We start from the raw sequence: 19,924 nt of genomic DNA on the forward strand, positions 1-19,924 counted from the left end.
CATTTAGAGGGTCTGGGGAGTTAAGGTTGGGAGGCTGGTGAGGAGGGAGAGGGGAAGGTGGAGGGAGGGAGTGTAAGGGTGGAGGCCCAGGCTAGGGCAGTGGCTGCAGAGATGGAGGGAAGGGATGAACACTGACTGCGAGCTGTTAGGAGGAAAGAGAACAGGCATGGTGACACTGGATGAGCAGTGAGAGTGCAGGAGGCCCTCAGAGTTTCTGCCTTTTTCAGTCTGATGGAGGGTGGGGCTGCCTGCTCAGGTAAGGGGGCCCTCGATCTCCAGAACAACTTTCTGTCCACTGGGGTCCCAGATCAGACCTTTTACTCACAGGCCTACTTCAGAATCCCTCCAGTGGAACTGTCCCTGCTAGTCTAGTCTGGCCTGCAGTGACCCAAGCTTGGTTATTTCTGCCTGTAGGAGGCTTTGCTGGTTTGGAGCACGAGGGACTAGGGGGCCAGAGGTACCTCTGGGGAGACAGACTGAAGTGCTCCCCTGTGAAGTTAGAGCAGAGAGGGTTGGCCCCTGTCCTGTATCCTGGCGGACAGATGGGGAGAGTGGCAAGGGAGGACAGAACAAAGAGTCCCAGACTGAATTCCAGAAGACCTAGGGCAATGCTCTGAATTTCTGCCTGTATGTTGCTGGGCAAGTCACATTCCCTGAGGGGCAGTCCCCATCTGCATGAGCAATGAGAGCTGCTACCAGAGTTGTGATTGAATAAGCCATCTTGTTGGGGTGTGTGTGTGTGTGTGTGTGTGTGTGTGTGTGTGTGTGTGTGTTTGCTGGGGTGGGAGGGGACATGACAGAACCAGGAGTAAGGAGGCAGCCATATATCCGGGGCCATTTATGATTATAGGTCCTGCCTGGTTGAACCTGGGCAGCTGGTGAGGTGAGGAGAGGTGCTTCCAAGGATAGCCTGGGATCTTGGCCAAGTAGATGCCTAAGAGGCTCAGCCTCCAGGATTTGGAGCCCTGGACTCCCGCTAGCCTAGGCACTGCCCCACTCCGGAGAGGTGGGGGTGCAGAGATTAACCAGAGAGGCTAATGTTTCTTCCTGCCCCAACAAAAGGCAGGTTTGGGGAGTTTGAGTCCACACCGAGACCAGAAACCACCTCCCCCTCAGGCCTTCCCACAGAGAGCTGCCCGTGGGGATTCCTCTCAGAGATTAATCTCTACTTGGAGACAGCGCTCCCCGCGGCGCCAGGGCGGAGCTGAGCTCCAGATGTCCAGGCGCGCACAGCTGGAGGGTCACGTGGTAGCAGCCCCGGCCCCCCTTTCCTGCCAACGCTGCATTTGGCCCAGGCCCCGTCCATGGCTGCCCTTGGGACCCTGCGCTGAGCCCCGGAGGCCCTGGCGTCCGGGGCTGCGCCGCTCCCAAGGGACAAGCGTGAGTGTCAGGATCCCAAGGACCAACGTGGTGGGTAGGGAGGGGTAGAAGGGATTCGGCTTCAGCGCGGGAAGGGCGGGAGGGGGACAGGGCCGAGCTCCGCGTCTCCCGGCCTGAGGGAACCGTCCTGGGCCGGCGCTGAGGGGGTGGGGATTGGCTACTAGGAGAAACTTCCAGCGCCTTCAGGGTACCCAACCCAGTGTGTGGGGGTGTGCCACGGCCCAGAGCAGGAGAACGCTGGAGGGGGATGAATGGCTGGTAGCGGAGACCCTCGGCGTTTGGCCTCTGCCCCCTCCCCTCGGGGAGACGGAGGCCGGGAGCCCCTCCCGGCCAATGGCTTCCGCGTCGCGAGCCCCTGACTGAGTCTTTCCGCAGGGGGCGCGGGCGCCTGCCACGCGGACATGAGGCGGAGGCTGCGCCTCCGTGGGGACGCGTCGCTCACGCTGCTCCTCGGCGCCGCCCTCGGTCTCCTTCTCTACTCACAGCGCGAAGGCGCGGCCCCGACGACAAGCGCCCCGCGAACGCAAAGGAAGGCAGCGCCGGAGCCCACCCCCGTACTCCGCGTCTTCCAGGCACCGGACGCAGGCGCAGACCCAGCCCCGCCGGCCTACGAAAGGGACACACCGGAGCCGCCCACACCCACGGGACCCTTTGACTTTGGCCGCTATCTGCGTGCCAAGGACCAGCGGCGCTTCCCCCTTCTCATTAATCAGCCGCACAAGTGCCGAGGAGATGGCTCACCTGAAGGTGGACCCGACTTGCTCATCGCGGTCAAGTCAGTGGCGGCGGACTTCGAGCGGCGCCAAGCCGTGCGCCAGACGTGGGGTGCTGAGGGTCGCGTGCAGGGGGCGCTCGTGCGCCGCGTGTTCTTGATGGGTGTGCCCAGGGCCGCGGGCACAGATGGGGCAGAAGCGGAGGGGGAGGGCACGCGAACCCACTGGCCTGCCCTGCTGCGTGCTGAGAGCCGGGAGTATGCGGACATCCTGCTCTGGGCTTTCGACGACACTTTCTTCAACCTAACGCTCAAGGAGATCCACTTTCTGGCCTGGGCCTCGGCCTACTGCCCCAACGTGCGCTTTGTTTTTAAGGGCGACGCAGACGTGTTCGTGCACGTGGGGAACCTGCTAGAGTTCCTAGCGCCGCGAGACCCGGCGCAGGACCTGCTCGCGGGTGATGTGATCGTGCAGGCGCGGCCAATCCGTGCTCGGGCCAGTAAATACTATATCCCTGAGGCGGTGTATGGCCTGCCCGCCTACCCGGCCTACGCTGGTGGTGGGGGCTTTGTGCTTTCAGGGGCCACGCTGCGTCGCCTGGCCGGCGCCTGCGCACAAGTTGAGCTTTTCCCCATTGACGACGTCTTTCTGGGCATGTGTCTACAGCGCCTTCGGCTCACACCCGAGCCCCACCCTGCTTTCCGCACCTTTGGCATTCCCCGTCCTTCAGCAGCGCCGCATCTGCGCACCTTTGACCCCTGCTTTTACCGGGAGCTGGTTGTAGTGCACGGGCTCTCAGCCGCGGATATCTGGCTTATGTGGCGCCTACTGAATGGGCCCCAAGGGCCAGCCTGTGCCCGTCCGTGGCCTGTCGCTGCTGGCTCTTTCCAGTGGGGCCCCTAGCCACCTTCATGGCCTCAAGCTCTCCTCACTCAGACCCAGGATGGCTATTGTCCTGTATGTAGTTCTTTCCCAGAGGTGGAAGATTTCAAAATCTAGCCCATATCCCCGGAAGTCTGCCTCCATTAAGTCCCCAGGGAGTTAAGATTGAGCTTGGCTCTTGCTGACCTACCTTACTGGGATCTGATGTAGAACCAACCGAATAATGGCCCTTTGAGACATCTAGGGTTGAGGCCTTAGGGCACCAGGCTCTGCCAATCAGACATGTTTGGTCCTCCTAGCACCAAGTAGGTTTTTGGGGGTTGGGGATGAGTGGTTGCAGAGGCTCACAGAATCTGACCATACTGCTTGATTTGGAAGTCTTAGTGTGATCCAAATGCCGGTCTCTCTCAAGGCTGGAGGAGGTGTGGGGGCATTTTGTTACAACTCACTCTGAAGGTAGGCACTGTGCTTCCCACCTGCCCCTCCAAACTGGATTTTCAGCCCTGTACTGATCTTTAGATCTTCTTCTAGAGGTCTCCTTTCCCTAAGCCAACCCCTCCTGGGCCCTGGTCTGGCTGGAACACCAGTGATGGGAGGAACACAGGGACAACCAAGTGCACAGTCCTACCTGAAGTCTTTCTCTACCACCTAATAATTTACACACACAACAATGCTAGTCTCCTACCAGGGGCTGTGCTGCCCCACTCAGAAGAAACAAGGAACCTAAGATGACTCCACCATAAAATTTCCCATGTTCTTCACCCACTTTCTTAAAAATCAACACCTCCATGCTTATTTTAGTACAAATATCCCAGCAACAGCACATGGCGAGCCGCTGCTGAGGGCATAGGTCTTTATTGGAGGGGTATGGGCAGGGCATGAGGAAGGTTCCCCTATTCTAGGAAGATGGGGATAGTCCTGGCTGGCCCTACAGTGGGATGTGTGTGTGGGGGGGTCTGTGGCCAGGCCACACAGTCCAAATGGGAAGACACCAGTCAGTCACAAAATTATGGGAGCGCCACATAAGCCTGGCTGTAAGTCCAGGAACCACCTAGAAGCCCAGGGCAGGTCCCCTGCACATTCATTGTTAGACTCTACAGGATGAGGCTGTACATGAGTTAATTACAAAAGAGTCATATTTACAAAAATCTGTACACACATTTGAAAAACTCACAAAATTGTCATCTATGTATCACAAGTTGCTAGACCAAAATATTAAAAATGAGATAAAATTATACATTTCTCTTCTCAATTCTTTTCAAAAGGATTATTTTTAAAGCACATATGCTACTTTCCTTAGCAAGACCCATGAAATGACTGAGCAGCTCAGCCTTCCTTGAGCCCCAGAGGCCTTGACCCATGAATGGGCCTGGCCAGGGGACATTGCCCAGGGTTGGGGCAAGAGAGCCAGCCAACAGTGCAGAACAGAATGCTGAAACAATAAAAGGAGGAAGATGTCTTTGGCTAAAACTTTGGCATTAAATAAAAGAGGCAAACAGGATGGAAACATGCAGCCTGCCAGCCAAGTTGGGGCAGAGCAGGGGCACAGGTGACCTTGAAGGCTGGCTCCAAGAGGGGTAGGAACCCAGGGCTGGGCACCTATCTGGATGGTAAAAAGGTGTGTTTCAATGAGCTGGGCGTGCCTACTGGGCCTGGTAGGGAGCGCGTGCAAGGAAGGAATAGGGAAGGGCAGGTGGGCCACCTTGGCCATAGCCAGCTCATCAAGTAACTAAAGTGGATGTAGTGCAAAAGTCGCAACCAAGTACTATGGACATGCTACCTGTTTGCCTTAAGGGTCACGTGGCAATGATGGGCCAAAGGCGGGACCTCGTCCTCGTCCTCGTCCCTGGTGCCTGTGTCCTTAGCCACAGAAAGAGTCCGAACTTTTCCCAATGTGTATGGAACAGGAGAGACAGAATTCTGCCTCCATACATGTTAGTTGAGGTCACCTGGGTCCAGGTATCAAGGCTCAGAGTTTGTGCTTCTCTTTGCAGTCTCTGTCCTCTGTTGGCACCAGCAGGCTGAGGACGGACAGAGGAATATTTGGGCTTCTCACCCCATGGCAGAGCACCCAGTCTGAGCCCCACCTCAGAATAACAGCCTTTCAACACTGGCAAGGTGTCCAAGAAAACCCACAGGGTGGCACATGGAGGCCCACTGAATAGGACGCGAAGCACAGCTCCATGGGGCAGAGGGGCATGGGTGGTGATGTCCTTAGGGGAGCTCCGCTGTTCTCAGGTGGGCACCAGGCCGGGGGGGGCCATACAGGGTCACCGAGGCAATATGGTTATTCTGCATGACCTGGTGTGGGAAGCAGACAATGAGTCAAAGGGGAGGAGTAGGAGGGATGTAGACATGGTAGGCAATCAGATCCACAAAAACCACCAGTACTAGGGCTGTGACTACAGAGAAGGGATTTGGGGCAGCTCCTGTGCATAAAGAATGGATGTTGTATGTGTAACACACCTGTGCATAATGAACAGCGGTAGTCTGTATCCAACAAGATGAGAGGTAACCTGATCCCTCAACATCCCCCAACTCATGCCAGGAGTCACCTCTGGTCCAGCAACTGCCTGCTCTTCCTGGGATACATAAACTTCACCATACCTACTGATTCAGTCCTTCTGGAACTGCTGGGGGCCTAGTGAAGGTGTAGCATCCAAAAGGGAGAAGAGGGACAGCCCATTCTGCCAAGCCAGTGGGACCTCTAGAGCTACTCACCCATAGCACACTCTTTCACATGGCATTCAGAGATCCCCAACACTCCCATGCTGAGCTCCATTTGCTCCCTGGAGTTCCCTTTCCTACCATATTTACATTCTCACCTATGTGGGATCCCCGTTACCTCTCATCTTGTTGGATACAGACTACCGCTTTAGCTTCCATGACCTAGAGTTTCCCCAGAAACTCTACTGTTTCCGTACTCTTACTGTTCATTATGGACAGGTCAGATCTTAGCAGACAGGGTTACTGGGGAAGGATTAACTCACCCAGCAGGGCTGTTAGGCCCTCCCCAACCTTTCTCCATCACTTGCCTGTCCCTGTCATGGCCACCAGCCCCTCAACGCAGAGGGCTTACCTCAAAGATCATCCGTTGAAGACCAAAGCAGAATGTAGAGCCAAATGGGTTGGTGTTGTTTGGGGAGGAAGACCTGAGGCCAGAGAAGCCAGAATTAGAGGTGCAGACAGAAGCTGAAGCCAGGCAGGGAATACAGTCCCTTTTGGGACGGGGGCTACCGGCCAGTGGTCTCTCATGGCTGTCTGTTTCCCACATGGCCCTTGAGGTACCAGGGGTAGTGACAGATATCATTCAAGCTCTGAATCCTACACAGTCCAGTGAGGTACAGGAAGTTATTACACAGTGAGACTGGAGTGGCAAGTTAGGAGGGAGGAGCCTCAGACAGCATGGCAACTGGGTAGACTACAGCATGTGGCAACTTTAATGGGAAAAAAAGAGCCCAGGACAGCCAGTGAAAATTTCCTTTTCTGAATAACCAGGGGTGAAAGGCCCCCCCCACCTGGAGAGGCGACTATCCCCAAGGGGGAAACCTCTCTGGTGCAGGTGAACATGCAGAATAGCTGGCCCAGTGGTAATGTGCAGGATGGGGAGCGGGAAATATATTTGTGGCAACAACAGAAACTTCTGTCATTTCTAAGCCCCAGGCACTGCTAGGCTTCCCTAGGTCTTCTGGGCTGTGAGGAGCAGGATGGGGTGGTCAGAGCTAGCAACCTCCCACTCACCTGTGCAGGACAACAGGTTTCTCCACAGGGTGGCCCAGGAGCTCCTGGATGTTGTCCCACTGCAAAAGGGATGGGGTCGGTAAGGGATTAGCAGGGACCTAGTCATGCCTGTGACCAATGGCTGGCCCCGAAGACATGGGCCCCAGACTGCTGGCAGGCTCACACCCACCTCAGTTTGGGGCTACACGAGGTAGGAAAATAGAAGCTCACCTTGCTGTAGGTTGTGCATGTTTCTGTCTGACCATCTGCATTTTCTGAAAAGAGAACACCGGGTGGGATGGTATCTGGCCTAGCCCACATGTGACCCCAGCCCTAGGCAGAATCCAGACCTGGCCACCCTGTGCACTGGGGTTGGGAGTACAGAGGGAGGACAGATGGGCTATTTCAGAGTTCCTGAGTGAAAGAGGGTAGAGAACCAGCAGGGGACAGCAGTCACAAGGCTGATCTGGGAGGACCTGGATAATCATGTGTAGGAAATTCTCCCCATCAGGGACCGGCAATCCCATGATCATAGGAAAAAACCATGAGAGCCTCCAGGAAACCATAGGCCAAGCAAAATGCAGCCCCCAGAACACAGAGCCCAAGCCAGAGGAGCTGCGGCTATGGGCAAAGCAGGTGGGCAAAGCCTCCTGCTACCATATCTGTTTGGATCACTGTGTCTCTACATTATGAAAGACTAACTTCAAAACCCTTTTCTTACTCTACTCACCTTTCTTTATGGCTAGTGGGATCTTGAACTCACAGCGGTGATAACTAGAGAGAGAAGCCAGATGGATAAAGCCTGGGCCCCTAGAGGCCTGACTACCCACGCATCTCAACCCCGTACCCCAGCAAACACAGAATGAGCCCACCCCCGAAGCCCTGGCTCTGGGGTCTGAAGACCCTGTCATCTTCGATAAGATACCAAGCTCTTTGAACCTACTTCCCTATCTGTAAAATGGGTACAAATGGAGAGACATAAGGTATTAACACTGTACCAGGAACAGAACAAACACTCAGGAAATGTTCATTTCCCACAAAACTGTAAGAATTCAGGTACAAATTAGTGAACACTCAAAGCTACAAGCTCTCTTTTCTTGGGAATTTTCAACCCAAAGCTCAATTCTTGGGAGGGGCAGGTATAGGTATACTCACATGTTAAAATTATAATGCCCAGGGTAATTCGTGTGTAGGACAAACTTCTTCACTTTGTGTGTATTTGCATCAAAGAGGATATCCTGGGACAGAAAACAAGAACGTCCAAGTAGGGAGTGTGACTGAGGCTGGGCAAGGGCCTTTCTAAAGGCATGTTCGAAAATAGCCACTCCATAAGGGGGATGCGTCTGGGCAATAGCTTTCTCCCAAACAACAGTCAAGGGGACAGCTGAGGCCAAGCAGCCTTAACCAGACATTTTCAGTGAAGGTGGCACCCAATCATCTGCAAGCCCCCCATTCCAAACTTTGTAGCAGCAGGCCCAACAAACCTATGGGCTACAACTCCCACTGCTTGGAAACTCAAACACATCATGGAGACCTTTCTTAACAAACACCTGATTGAAAACTCTGAGCACAGCACAGATTTTTGCTTACAGGCTACCAAGAAGATTCAGAGACTACCTGAATTTCCAGGAGCTCAAAGCGCCTAACTACTCCGAATGTCATGACTGGCCATTAGGCCCTCTCTGTGGGAGTCAGCAACCCCTGGAACCGAAGGTCCAGCCTCTCACCAGGGCTCAGACTTGGATCTGATGTTGCCCACCAAACGCTTCTTCCTATCCTCCACACCCTCCTCAGTTTCATGTCTTGACATCTGTTCAGGCCTATGACCCCAGGGTTACCTCTGACTCTACTCCTACATTAGCTATGTAAGTCTTATTAGGGTTGGTCCATTTGTTCCATCGTCCTTGTCCCTTACAATCATTGCCCCTTGAACTCGAGAGGTTCAGCTTATAAAGTGCCATCCCCTCCTGCCACTGTCCTACCCTTGAATTTATGATCTCACTGCTGTTCCCTCACTACTACTGATTCCACTTTTTTTTTTTTTTTTTTGACAGAGAGGTGGGGGAGCAGCAGGCAAAGCAGGCAGAGGGAGAAGCAGGGTCCTCACCGAGTAAAGACCTTAATGCAGGGCTTGATCCCAGGACCCTGGGGTCATGGCCTAAGCAGGGGGGAGATGCTTAACTGACTGAGCCACCCAGGTGCCCCCATTCCCAATTTTTCTGACCCTTTTTTAGTCGCCCTGTTTTGTGGCTCCATAAGAGGCTCCTATGTTCTACAAATGTGCAGATCCCAAACTGTTAACCTGAATGAATCCCACAGCCTCCATCTGAGCAGCATGTTACCCTCAATAAAGAAGCCAAGACATACCAGGGACCCGGTGTTTTTGAGCAATCTCAGTGGCGGGGAAGGCCCACTTTAGGGTACCACTGTAAGACCACTGGGCAAAGCCAGCTGGGGCTAGTTTCCCTGCTGCCAGGCATGGTTACAGCTCCACGTGGACACAAAGGTGTGCCCAGTACATGGTCAACCACAACAGAAATGAAACATTTCTCAAAGGAATCACAACTTACCACTCCAAGAGTGAAGTAGTTAAAAAAGTAGTCATTGCACTTGGATGGAACTTGTTTATGAGGGGAAGGAGAATGAATTTTCATCTGTTGGGAGAAAAATAACAACAGATTAAATCCCAACTGCTTAATATGGTTCTCAGATTAACTAAAAGTCTACAAACTATGTTTGTGTATAAGATTAAACTGTTGGGTAAGCAAGAGTGTCAAAGTCCCTGCTACTGGTGCTGAACAATGTAGCCAGCTTTGGTTGACCACAGATGGGCCCTGGTCTCCCAAGAAAAGGCAGGACAGTCTGACCAATAGCATCAGGAAAGAGCTTTCAATTTAATTCTTTATCAGTTTTAACAGAACAGGTTCTATGGAAAAATAACGAGCAATTTATATTTATTTGATATTAAGTTAATATTGATTTAAAAAGAAGGATGCCTGGCTAGCTCCGTCAGTAGAGCATGTGACTCTGGATCTCAGGGTTGTGAGTTTGAGTCCCACCTTGGGTGTACAGTTTACTTAAAAGGAGACTGCCTATTTGACTTTATGAACACATTTCCCCTACCTTGTCTTCTGACTTATAGAAGACCTTGTGTGGAGAACCAAGCATGCTAAGAACATCTTGGCAGGAATCACCAAAATACACTGAACGTTCAAATACCCGCATCTTGGCATCTGCTAATAGACCAGGTCCACAACCTACAGAGAATAAGGGAAAGGTGGTCAGGTTCCCACCCAGAGCCTGAGATCCTACAACCTAGGGCCAACGGGGCCCCAAAGAGGCTAATGGCTGAATGTTGCTTTATTAGCTCTGGCTGAGGGGCAAGCCTGCATGCAAGCAGAAATACCAAGTCACAAGCACTTACAGTGCTACAAGAGATCACAATCTACTTGCAATAATTCCAGAGACGGGCACCTGGGTGGCTCAGTTGGTTAAGCACCCAACTGTTGATTTCGGCTTAAGTCATGATCTCAGGGTCATGAAATTGAGCCCTGAGTCAGGCTCATGCAGGGCATGGAGCCTGCTTGAGATTCTCTTTTTCCCTATTCCTCCGTCCCTCTCTAAAAAAACCTAAAAAAAAAAAAAAAAGAAAGAAAGAAAGAAAGAAAATAATAATCCCAGAGACTCATTCAATCCCACAAAACTGATGTGGAGCTCCAAAAACTGCATTCATCTACCTCACCAAATATTCACTTATTGACTACCAAGGGCTAGACTGTTAGACACCTAAGAAACACGCTGAGCAAAACAAGCGCAGTCCCTGCCCACAACAGAGCTTATGGCATGAAGATCCCAAACCGGCACCACACAGCCGTGCACAATACACAGCAGCATGGACGCTACGGAAGTATATGATGAGGTGCTATTATCTCTTGCCACTTTCCAGGTCCTGACAAGATATAAGAATTTATGTTAAGAGGGGCTTCTCAATGGTAACCCCCAACCAGAGACTGGACCTCAAGAGTGAAACATCTATTAACCCACTCCCTCATGCTACAAATACTGACAGACCCATTAATACTCAAAAATGACAAATCAGAAAAGTGGGAGGATAAGAAAATCCGATTTGCTAAAAGTTTCCTCTTTGGGAAGAATCTTTAAACCCTGACTCTGTCTAACACATTTTGGAAACAGTTCCAGTTAAACATGTACACATAGCAGTAGCTGTGGAACAGCAAAAGACACACCAACTCTGTGGATGGGAAGAAAAAGTGTTTTACTTCCCCCCCACCCTACATACAGCCAAGAACCAGAGGAAGACTGCATTTCCTGGTACATAATCACCTTGCCCTAACTCTGCACAGAGCTTTATAGTTGACAAAGCTCTTTCATGTGTAACAATCCATTTGTTATACAGGGAAGACTTCAGGGATCCAACATCTGAAATAAGCTGTTACTGAATTCTTCAACTAACCCAAGAGTCTTTAGCCACAGCACATCTACACCGAGTGGCAAATAAAGGTTGTGTTTAACTAGGTCGCAGGGAAAGCGTGGCCCACGTTAACCTCTGTATATAAATCCTACTGCTCAGGAAGGCCTGGGTGATCTACAGAACCCACCAAAAGTCCTGTCAAGCTAGACTGTATGCCCAAAGTCTCCAAGTACCGGACACCTGCAAATGTCCAAATGGGGCCACAGGGAAGGCACTTGTCATGTATGAGTCTTCTCTCTTGTCTCACCCTACCTGAAGCCTACCCAGAGAAAAAATACCTTAGTTTTAGGAGACTATTTTAGTTTCTGATTCTTTGGAGTGAATCTTCCTATAAATTATTGTGGGGACTGAGAGAGCTGAACTGACTTCCTATCTTAAAAACATCCCAGTAATCCAATCAAGAAATGGGCAGAGGACATGAACAGACATTTCTGCAAAGAAGACATCCAGATGGCCAACAGACACATGAAAAAATGCTCCACATCACTCGGTATCAGGGAAATACAAATCAAAACCACAATGAGATACCACCTCACACCAGTCAGAATGGCTAAAATTAACAAGTCAGGAAATGACAGATGCTGGCAAGGATGCGGAGAAAGGGGAACCCTCCTACACTGTTGGTGCAACCACTCTGGAAAACAGCATGGAGGTTCCTCAAAAAGTTGAAAATAGAGCTACCTTACGACCCAGCAATTGCACTACTCGGGTGTTTACCCTAAAGATACAAACGTGGTGATCTGAAGGGGCACGTGCACCCGTATAGCAGCAATGTCCACAATAGCCAAACTATGGAAAGAGACTAGATGTCCATCAACAGATGAATGGATAAAGAAGATGTGGTATATATATACAATGGAATACTATGCAGCCATCAAAGAAATGAAATCTTGCCATTTGCGACGACATGGATGGAACTAGAAGGTATCATGCTTAGCAAAATAAGTCAATCGAGAAAGACAACTATCATATGATCTCCCTGATATGAGGATGTGGAGATGCAAAGTGGGGGATTTGGGGGGGTAGAAAAAGAATAAATGAAACAAGATGGGATCGGGAGGGAGACAAACCATAAGTGACTCTTAATCTCACAAAACAAACTGAGGGTTGCTGGGGGGAGAGGGGTCGGGAGAGGGTGATTAGGGAGGGTATATGCTATGGCGAGTGCTGTGAAGTGTGTAAACCTGGCGATTCACAGACTTGTACCCCTGGGGATAAAAATACATTATATGTTTATAAAAAAATTAAAATATAAAAAACAAAAAAACAAAAAAAATCCCAGTAGTTATACTCCATAAGGAAATATGTGAGACATGGGTTGGATGAGACAAACTACCTTTCTGCTTGCCAAAGGAAACTCTCAATGAGTACTGGATTGGACAGTAATTTGATGAGTCCCTGACTTCAAGTGATTCCCCACTGACCCTCTGAGATGTGATTGCTCAGAGTGTACTGTACAGGGTGGCAGTCAGAATTGGAAATCCCCCAGCCCTGATGGACTCCTCCTGCTGTCACCTGGGATAACTGTATCATCCTTGACTAACCTGCTGTTTCAAGGTGTGATTCTCCCAACAAGAGAGACCCCAAATCACTTGACCATCTACATCTCAATTCTCAATCTCAAGTCTATTAAACACTATAGCTCAAGTGCAACATTCTTTTAAATAGAATTTTCTGCCTTGGCTAGAAAACCACATTTTAAGAAATTTCTAACGTAGAGGTTGTAAACCATCCAATTGTTCAGGAGAGTGAGCTCACAGTTTATATACCAGATTCGTCATAGTTAAGAACCAGTGCCCCAGAAACTGATATAAGACCTCAATTTATGAACAAATACTGGCTAGACTATGAGCTCCATGAAGACACAGCTTCTGTGCTGGCTCCCAGGCCAAAGATATGGCCTGTACTACTAAACATGGCCCAAGGTCCACAGTAGCTGAAAGTGGTCACATACAAGTAAATCACAAATGAGGACTGGATCCTGGAGAGACCAGCCACTGAAGGCAGCAGGTTTTTGTTCACAGTCAGCAAAACTCATAGCAGGGTCTGGCCAAACCACAATTCAGCAAGTCCCTACTGCCAGCCTACTGAGAACTGGGCATAAAGGATGGTAAAGGGGATGGGGCACCTGGGTGGCTCAGTCACTTGAGCATCTGACTCCTGGTTTCGGCAGAGGTTGTGATCTCAGGATTGTGGGAGTGAGCCCTGTGTCCTGCTCTATGCTCAGCATGGAGTCTGCTTGAGACTCCCTCTGCCCCTTCCTGCTGCACGCTCTCTCTAAAATGGGTAAATAAATCTTAAAAAAAGGAGGGGGAGGGGTGCCTTGGTGGCTCAGTGGGTTAAAGCCTCTGCCTTCAGCTCAGGTCATTATCCCAGGGTCCTGGGATCGAGCCCTGCATTGGGCTCTCTGCTCAGCAGGAAGCCTGCTTCCTCCTCTCTCTGCCTACCTCTCTGCCTACTTGTGATCTCTGCCTGTCAAATAAATAAATAAAATTAAAAAAAAAAAAAAAAAAGGAGGGGGAAAGGGAAGAGCAGACCAGTATCACAGCCCATAAGACACATCTCCAATAAATAGCCTGGGAAGCACTGCAAAACCACATAAGCACACAGAAGACTTATGCATATGCAAGGGGGAAGCAAGGCTACTGTCATTTATTAAGATTTGCTAATGATAAAACTGTGTCTTGTCCCTTCACAAATCTAAAGGAAAGCTTTAACCATAAATATCTCCATTGTCTTGTAAAAATTATCTCTAAGCATGTGGGATTTTAGACTGTCTCAACATGGATAAAATGGAGAATCCAACACCCCAAGGCCAGTAACTGACCTGCAGCAAGTAGCCGAAGTCGTAAACCTGAGGGTCCAGTTCCATCTCGAAGAACATCCACACTCTCAGCATACACATTGCCAAGGAAACAGCTCAGGGGCATCACGGGAGCCCTGGAGGCAGGCACAGAATGAGCAGAGGCTTTGCCCTCCCTCCCAGGGAGCCCATGGCCCAAGAAGTTTGAGCTTCCCACGCATACTTTGTATCCTGTAGGCTGTTTCCACTGTAGATGTACATTCGTTTCACAGTTGCCCCATGGGGTATCTGGAGAGAAGCTAGGCCATGGGCAAAATTGGGCTGCAAACACAAGACAAGGTTTTACTAAGAGCACAATGCAGCCCATGGGAGCCAGGCACTGCCATTTCCCCAGCCCTCACGGGCCAGGTCAAAGCACACAGCCAAACCTGGTTCCAGGCCAATCAACTCACCCCATGCATACAGGTTCATCTTTAATTTTATTTAGTTTTTCTTTCCTTCATCAAGAAAAAATTACAGGAATGCTTTCTTTAATAAAATGTAAGCTTTACAAACATCTATCATTTCATGACCCTAAGGATGTTGTTACCTAAAGATGAACGAAACATTTTGCTAAAAGCAATAGATAACTCAAAATCCAGAAGGGACTCTCAAACTCTAGGCCACTGAAAAAAATGAACAGTGATTTGGAGCTTAAAGCAAGGCACAACTGAATTTCTCTCTGAAAAGTGAGCCTGACCTCACTCTGCAGTGGGAAGGGCCCTATTCCTGCTAATGCCAGCTTGGGCTTTGTTCTTGCTATCAATCCCACTCACTGTACTCATTTTGGCCTCTGAAGACCTCAGAGATAAGGAAACCAAAGAAAGGCTACCTATCCAGCTTCCCCAGTAGCATCATCTGCTGGATCATTATTACCTGGATACTGGGTGACAAATACCAGAGGAAGGGAAGGGCTAACCTCGTACTTGGGAGCCTCGGTCCATGAGTCTAACTGAAAAGAGAAAGACAGTCCTCTGAAGTTGAGGTGGAAGAGCTGCTCAGCGGAGTTGTACACTGTGGGAATGGGGAGGAGAAAATGACATAGTTGAATGGCATCAGGAGATGTGAACACAAACAAGCTTGGCAATACCTCCCTTGTGTTTGATTCCCGAACTAACCTACTAGGCTGAAAACAAGGGGGAGGAGCTTTCCTTCACACCCAACTATCAACTCTTAAATTCTACAGGAACCTGGCTTCCGGGGGCCCTGGGGCTGGGATGGTGCCACTGGCCAGGCTTATCATTATGAGCTGGGACAGAGGATGAGAGGAATCAGACAGACTTGGCTTACCTCCAGGATGGGTCGCACCGAAAGACTGGTCAATCTGCTCAATGGTGGGAGCTATGGCCTGAGAGTTGAAGTGCACTCCACTGAAAGACAAAGATGCTTCTCAAATCCCTAAAAACGGCGGCTGGAATAGTTATTCTTAAAACACAGGCAGGCGAGTTTACAAGTACGCCAAAACACAAGTTTAATTAAAGAACTTTTAATGAAGTCAGAACAAGTCAAGTCTCCTGAGGCTGATAGACAGAATTGATCCTTAGGGCCTCCCAAGACATGTGTGGTCATCAGGCAGTTTAGAAGGAAATTCAGTCTCAGCCCCATGGCATTTGCACTTGGATAAAGAGTGGCCACAGGAACAGAAGTGTTAATGTGCTTTCCTAGGATGCCTACTAATAGTTTGGCTTGAAAAGGAACTTTTTTTTTTTAATATTTTATTTATTTGACAGACAGAGATCACAGGTAGGCAGAGAGGCAGGCAGAGAGAGAGGAAGGGAAGCAGGCTCCCTGCTGAGCAGAGAGCCCGATGTGGGGCTCAATCCCAGGACCCCGGGATCATGACCTGAGCCGAAGGTAGAGGCTTTAACCCACTGAGCCACCCAGGCGCCCCGAAAAGGAACTTTCTTAAAAGGGGATAAACATCTTAAAAGAACAGTACAGCCAAGCAAGGCAGCTTATTTTCTTTCTTTCTTTCTAAAGATTTACTTATTTGAGAGACAGAGAGAGAGAGAGCAAGCAGGGAGGGGCAGAGAGAGAAAGAACGTGAAGCAGAATCCATTCTGAATACAGAGCCCCACATGGGACCCTGAGATCATGACCTGAGCTGAAACCAAGAGTCCAGCGCTTGACTGAGCCACCCAGGTGCCCCAAACAGCTTTTTTTCTTAAGAGCCAACACTCAAGGACTGGGTGAATGGTGGGGTGGGGGGACATGGAACCCATGCAAAGGGGAAACACCTGAGGGGGAGGGGCTTGGGAATGAAGGGAAGCACATGATTTCCAATGATGAGCGTGAAGATATGGCATGTATGACTTTAAGAACAATGTTTAAAGGTTAAGAATATTTTTTAGGGGCATGTGCATGGCACAGTCAGTTGAGTGTCTGCCTTTAGCTCACGTCATGATCCCGGGGTCCTGGGACTGAGCCCTGCATTGGGCCCTTTGCTCAGTGAGGAGCCTTCTTCTCCCTCTCCGTCTGCCTGCTGCTCCCCCTGCTTGTGTTCTGTCTCTTTGACAAATAAATATTTTTTAAAAAGAACATATTTTTAAAATCAGCACAACTTGTGGAATAACTCTATTCTTCTTAAAGATTTATTTACTCATTTGGCAGGGGGCAGAGGGAGAGGGAGAGGGTCTCTGCTAAAGCAGACTCCACACTCATAGCTTAATCCCGTAACCCTGACACCACGACCTGAGCTGAAACAAAGAGCTGGATGCTCAAGCGACTGCGGCACCCAGGCACTCTGGAACATCTCTTTTTTAACCAGGCATGGTGCTATATGCGTTGCCAGCAGTGTCTCATGTCATCTTCCTAACCTAGCAGCCACATTACTGGCTTCATTTCTCTGATGGGAAAACAAGCTCAGAGAGGTTAAATGACTCTCCAAGGTCACAGAGGTAACAGAATGATGAACGCAGGGCAGGCTGACCCTGGACCCCATGCTTTTACTCACCACCAACTCTTAAGAGGGAAAAGAGAAGCCAGACCTTGAGGTACAAAGGCTCCAACAGAACTGAAAGACAAAAAGAATCTGCAGGGGCCAGTGCTGTTACACATTTGCTTTATCTACTTCTCTATTGGTAAATGCTGCTTGAGCCAGCCCCAGGAAGTGGGCCCTTTCATGCTCCCACAAAGGAGAGGGAAGCCTGTTAAGAAGCTTACTATATGGAGTATTCTGGATGTTAGCACAGTGTCTTGCCATAATGGGAGCTCAAATATTTGTTTTAGGATATAGGCTATTCCCATTTTCTTTCTAAAAAGCAGATTTGGGGGGCCCTTGGGTGGCTCAGTTGGCTGAGTGTCCAACTCTTGGTTTTGGTTCGGGTCGTGATCTTGAGCCCCATGGCGGGTTCCATGCTCTGTGTAGAGTCTGCTTCTCTCTTTCCCTCTGCCCCTCTCCCATCAAGTGTGCTTGCTCTCTCAAATAAATACAATCTGAAAGAAAGAAAGAGAGAGAGAGGAAGGAAGGAAGGACAGAAGGGAGGGAGGGAGGGAGGGATGGGGAAAAAAAGGATAAAAAGGGGTGCCTGGGTGGCACAGTTGGTTAAGTATCTGATTCTTGGTTTTGGCTCAGGTCATGATCTCAGGACTGTGAGATTGAGCCCTGGGTTGGGCTCAACTCTCAGTATAGGGTCTGCTTAAGTCTCTCTGTCTCTCTCTCTTCTGCCCCTCCCCACTGCATGCACTCTCTCTCTAAAATAAGTAAATCTTGGGGCAACTGGGTGGCTCAGTGGGTTAAAGCCTCTGCCTTTGGCTCAGGTCATGATCTCAAGGTCCTGGGATTGAGCCCCGCGTCAGGCTCTCTGTTTGGTGGGAAGCCTGCTTCCCCTTCTCTCTCTGCCTGCCTCTCTGCTTACTTGTGATCTCTGTCTGTCAAATAAATAAATAAAATCTTAAAAAAGAAAAAGAAATCTTTTTATTTATTTATTTTTTAAAAGATTTTAATTATCCATTTGACAGAGAGAGAGAAAGAGAGCAAGTATAAGCAGGGAGAGTGGGAGAGGGAGAGGCAGGCTTCCCACCTGAGCCACACAGGCACCTCAACAAATCTTAACAAATCTTAAAAAAAAAAAAAAAAGGTAGATTTTTGGCCCCCCAAACAGCAGTCCCTTTGGCATTCTCTTTAGCATTCACAGGCTTTGGAGTCAGACCCATGGGGGGTGGGGGGATGGCAGCTGTGACCCATAAGACAGCCATATCACCTCTGAGCTGAGGTCCTCCTTTGTTGTGAGGATTAAATGAGCTGACATATATGAGAAATGTTTAAAACACACCATGTCCTTAACAAGGTTTCCTTCTCTTCCCTGGAAAGCTGAGTAGGTTTGGAGGCTGCCTGAGGAAATCATGGCACTAGGCTGTAATCCTAGAACTGCTATGGATGGGAATCCTTTACTAACTTAATGAGGGTAATTGATAAACTCCATTTGTACCAATCCTGTGACAGATACCAACAGGGAAGTAAACTTACCAATATTTTAACTTTACTTTAGTCAAGTCATATACTTCAATCACCTAAAAAAAAAAAAAAAATCAAATGTTTAAGCATTGATAATGCTCTGCAATTGAAAAAGATTGACTAAAAAGACATTTATAAAGGGACACCTGGCTGGCTCAGTTGGTAGAACATGTGACTCTTGATCTCCGGGTATAGTGTGAGCCCCTCGTTAAAAGACATTTACAGCATAGTGAAGAGGAAAAAAAATCTATCACTAGTCAGAATTCTCCTGAAGTACCACATATTATGTTTTGTTCTCATTTTTAAATCTGGAGGAAAAACCCATACCTAACACACAGCATAACCTCTCCTTTTCCTTCTTCTAGTGATCACTCAACAGGTGTCCACAGATGCTGTGGGTCAAGGTTCCTCTATCTAATCTACTACTGGGTCATACAGAGGACTGCACATACAGAACCATGAAACCCTCCACAGAAACAAAAAATGTAGCTTAAAGGTTAAAGCTGCACCTTTGGATACTGAGCCCTCTGCCTCCTTTGCTGCATTAGTAAGACCCCAAATCGAATCACTTTAAAACACTTTAAAAGCTTTAAAACACTTGAGTTTACAAAACAAAAAGCTGGGGGAGGTCTTTCCTGCTGGAAAAGAAGTCATATTGCATTAGGTTAGGACACGTATGACAATATTCATACATATATCTCTCTCTACTGAAGGGCACCTGAAGAACCTCAGGACCCTTGTGTCACGTCAAGGGGTTCAGCCTTGGATTAAACGCCAAGAACTCAGGGCAGAGACAAAAGTACTGAATGCTCAGTCACTAGTGGTGCCAAGTAATGAGCACTATGAAGTCTATGCCATTGGTGTCAGCGGCTTGGGAGCCAGAAGCATGGCTGGCCGGGGCCTGGAGAACCAGCTACTATCCTCCAGTTGGGAGTCCTGGCCTTCCCTGTGGAGGAACAAGCACAGCTGGTTCAATGTCCGCCTGCCCTGAGGGCCTCAAACTAGAAGGGGCTGTGGGGCCCTGTGTGTAGAAGCATCTGGCACTGCCACAGAAACGAGACATAACAGGCAGCTTACTCTTGGCCAGACCTTATCCCTAACTTATCCCCAACTTTGTTTAATGACCCTAACCCCGAACCACAAGCTGGGCACCTCTTCATTATAACGCAGCTATTCGGATCCTACTTGCAGCTAAGAGTAAATCCCTCTGCTGGGCCGTCACAGCACTTCAACCAACTCTTTCCTACATTACTTGCATATACTGTTCGCCAGTCCCACAAATTAAGCCTTTTAAGGCCGGCCTTATTAGTTCACACAGGAAAGGTACTTAAAACGTCAGGCAAGTTGGACCGTCAGGAAGCTAGCTACAGGCAGTATGAAGCTAGAAAGCATGAAAAGAGGTGCCCTCAGAGGTCATACAAGTAAGGACCGGGGAACAG

At 49.3% G+C, this 19,924-nt stretch overlaps 2 protein-coding genes across 5 annotated transcripts in view; one reads left to right on the plus strand and one right to left on the minus strand.

Moving 5' to 3' along the window:
* Positions 1 to 1,285: 1,285 nt before the first annotated feature.
* B3GNT9 (UDP-GlcNAc:betaGal beta-1,3-N-acetylglucosaminyltransferase 9) lies at positions 1,286 to 3,617 on the plus strand. 3 transcript variants are annotated; one of them, XM_045988946.1, is made up of 2 exons: positions 1,286 to 1,410; positions 1,756 to 3,617. In XM_045988946.1, the coding sequence occupies exon 2, from the start codon at positions 1,782 to 1,784 to the stop codon at positions 2,994 to 2,996; it is 1,215 nt and encodes a 404-aa protein (XP_045844902.1). In that variant the 5' UTR covers positions 1,286 to 1,410; positions 1,756 to 1,781; the 3' UTR covers positions 2,997 to 3,617. The 3 variants fall into 3 exon arrangements, with proteins under 3 accessions (XP_045844902.1, XP_045844904.1, XP_045844903.1); XM_045988948.1 differs by having other exon boundaries at positions 1,297 to 1,380; XM_045988947.1 differs by having other exon boundaries at positions 1,300 to 1,414.
* Positions 3,618 to 3,770: 153 nt separating this feature from the next.
* PHAF1 (phagosome assembly factor 1) overlaps positions 3,771 to 19,924 on the minus strand; it is a 29,580-nt gene continuing 13,426 nt past the window's right edge. Inside the window, exons 4-16 of one of the 2 annotated variants that reach the window (XM_045988944.1) lie at positions 18,498 to 18,541; positions 15,320 to 15,399; positions 14,949 to 15,043; positions 14,214 to 14,311; positions 14,015 to 14,127; positions 9,819 to 9,952; positions 9,266 to 9,349; positions 7,851 to 7,933; positions 7,426 to 7,469; positions 6,927 to 6,970; positions 6,717 to 6,775; positions 6,055 to 6,127; positions 3,771 to 5,276 (exon numbers count right to left, since the gene is read on the minus strand). In XM_045988944.1, the coding sequence (XP_045844900.1) occupies positions 5,190 to 5,276; positions 6,055 to 6,127; positions 6,717 to 6,775; positions 6,927 to 6,970; positions 7,426 to 7,469; positions 7,851 to 7,933; positions 9,266 to 9,349; positions 9,819 to 9,952; positions 14,015 to 14,127; positions 14,214 to 14,311; positions 14,949 to 15,043; positions 15,320 to 15,399; positions 18,498 to 18,541 (1,038 nt within the window). In that variant the 3' untranslated portion in view covers positions 3,771 to 5,189. The remainder of the gene's footprint in view (positions 5,277 to 6,054; positions 6,128 to 6,716; positions 6,776 to 6,926; positions 6,971 to 7,425; positions 7,470 to 7,850; positions 7,934 to 9,265; positions 9,350 to 9,818; positions 9,953 to 14,014; positions 14,128 to 14,213; positions 14,312 to 14,948; positions 15,044 to 15,319; positions 15,400 to 18,497; positions 18,542 to 19,924) is intronic. The other variant, XM_045988945.1, reaches the window with a different exon arrangement.

This window comes from Meles meles, chromosome 19 (genome assembly GCF_922984935.1).
Source record: "Meles meles chromosome 19, mMelMel3.1 paternal haplotype, whole genome shotgun sequence".
Taxonomy (NCBI): domain Eukaryota; kingdom Metazoa; phylum Chordata; class Mammalia; order Carnivora; family Mustelidae; genus Meles; species Meles meles.

What these genes read in the sequence shown, in the direction of transcription:
- B3GNT9 (XM_045988946.1), top strand. Translation starts at nt 1,782, where the DNA reads ATGAGGCGGAGGCTGCGCCTCCGTGGGGACGCGTCGCTCACGCTGCTC.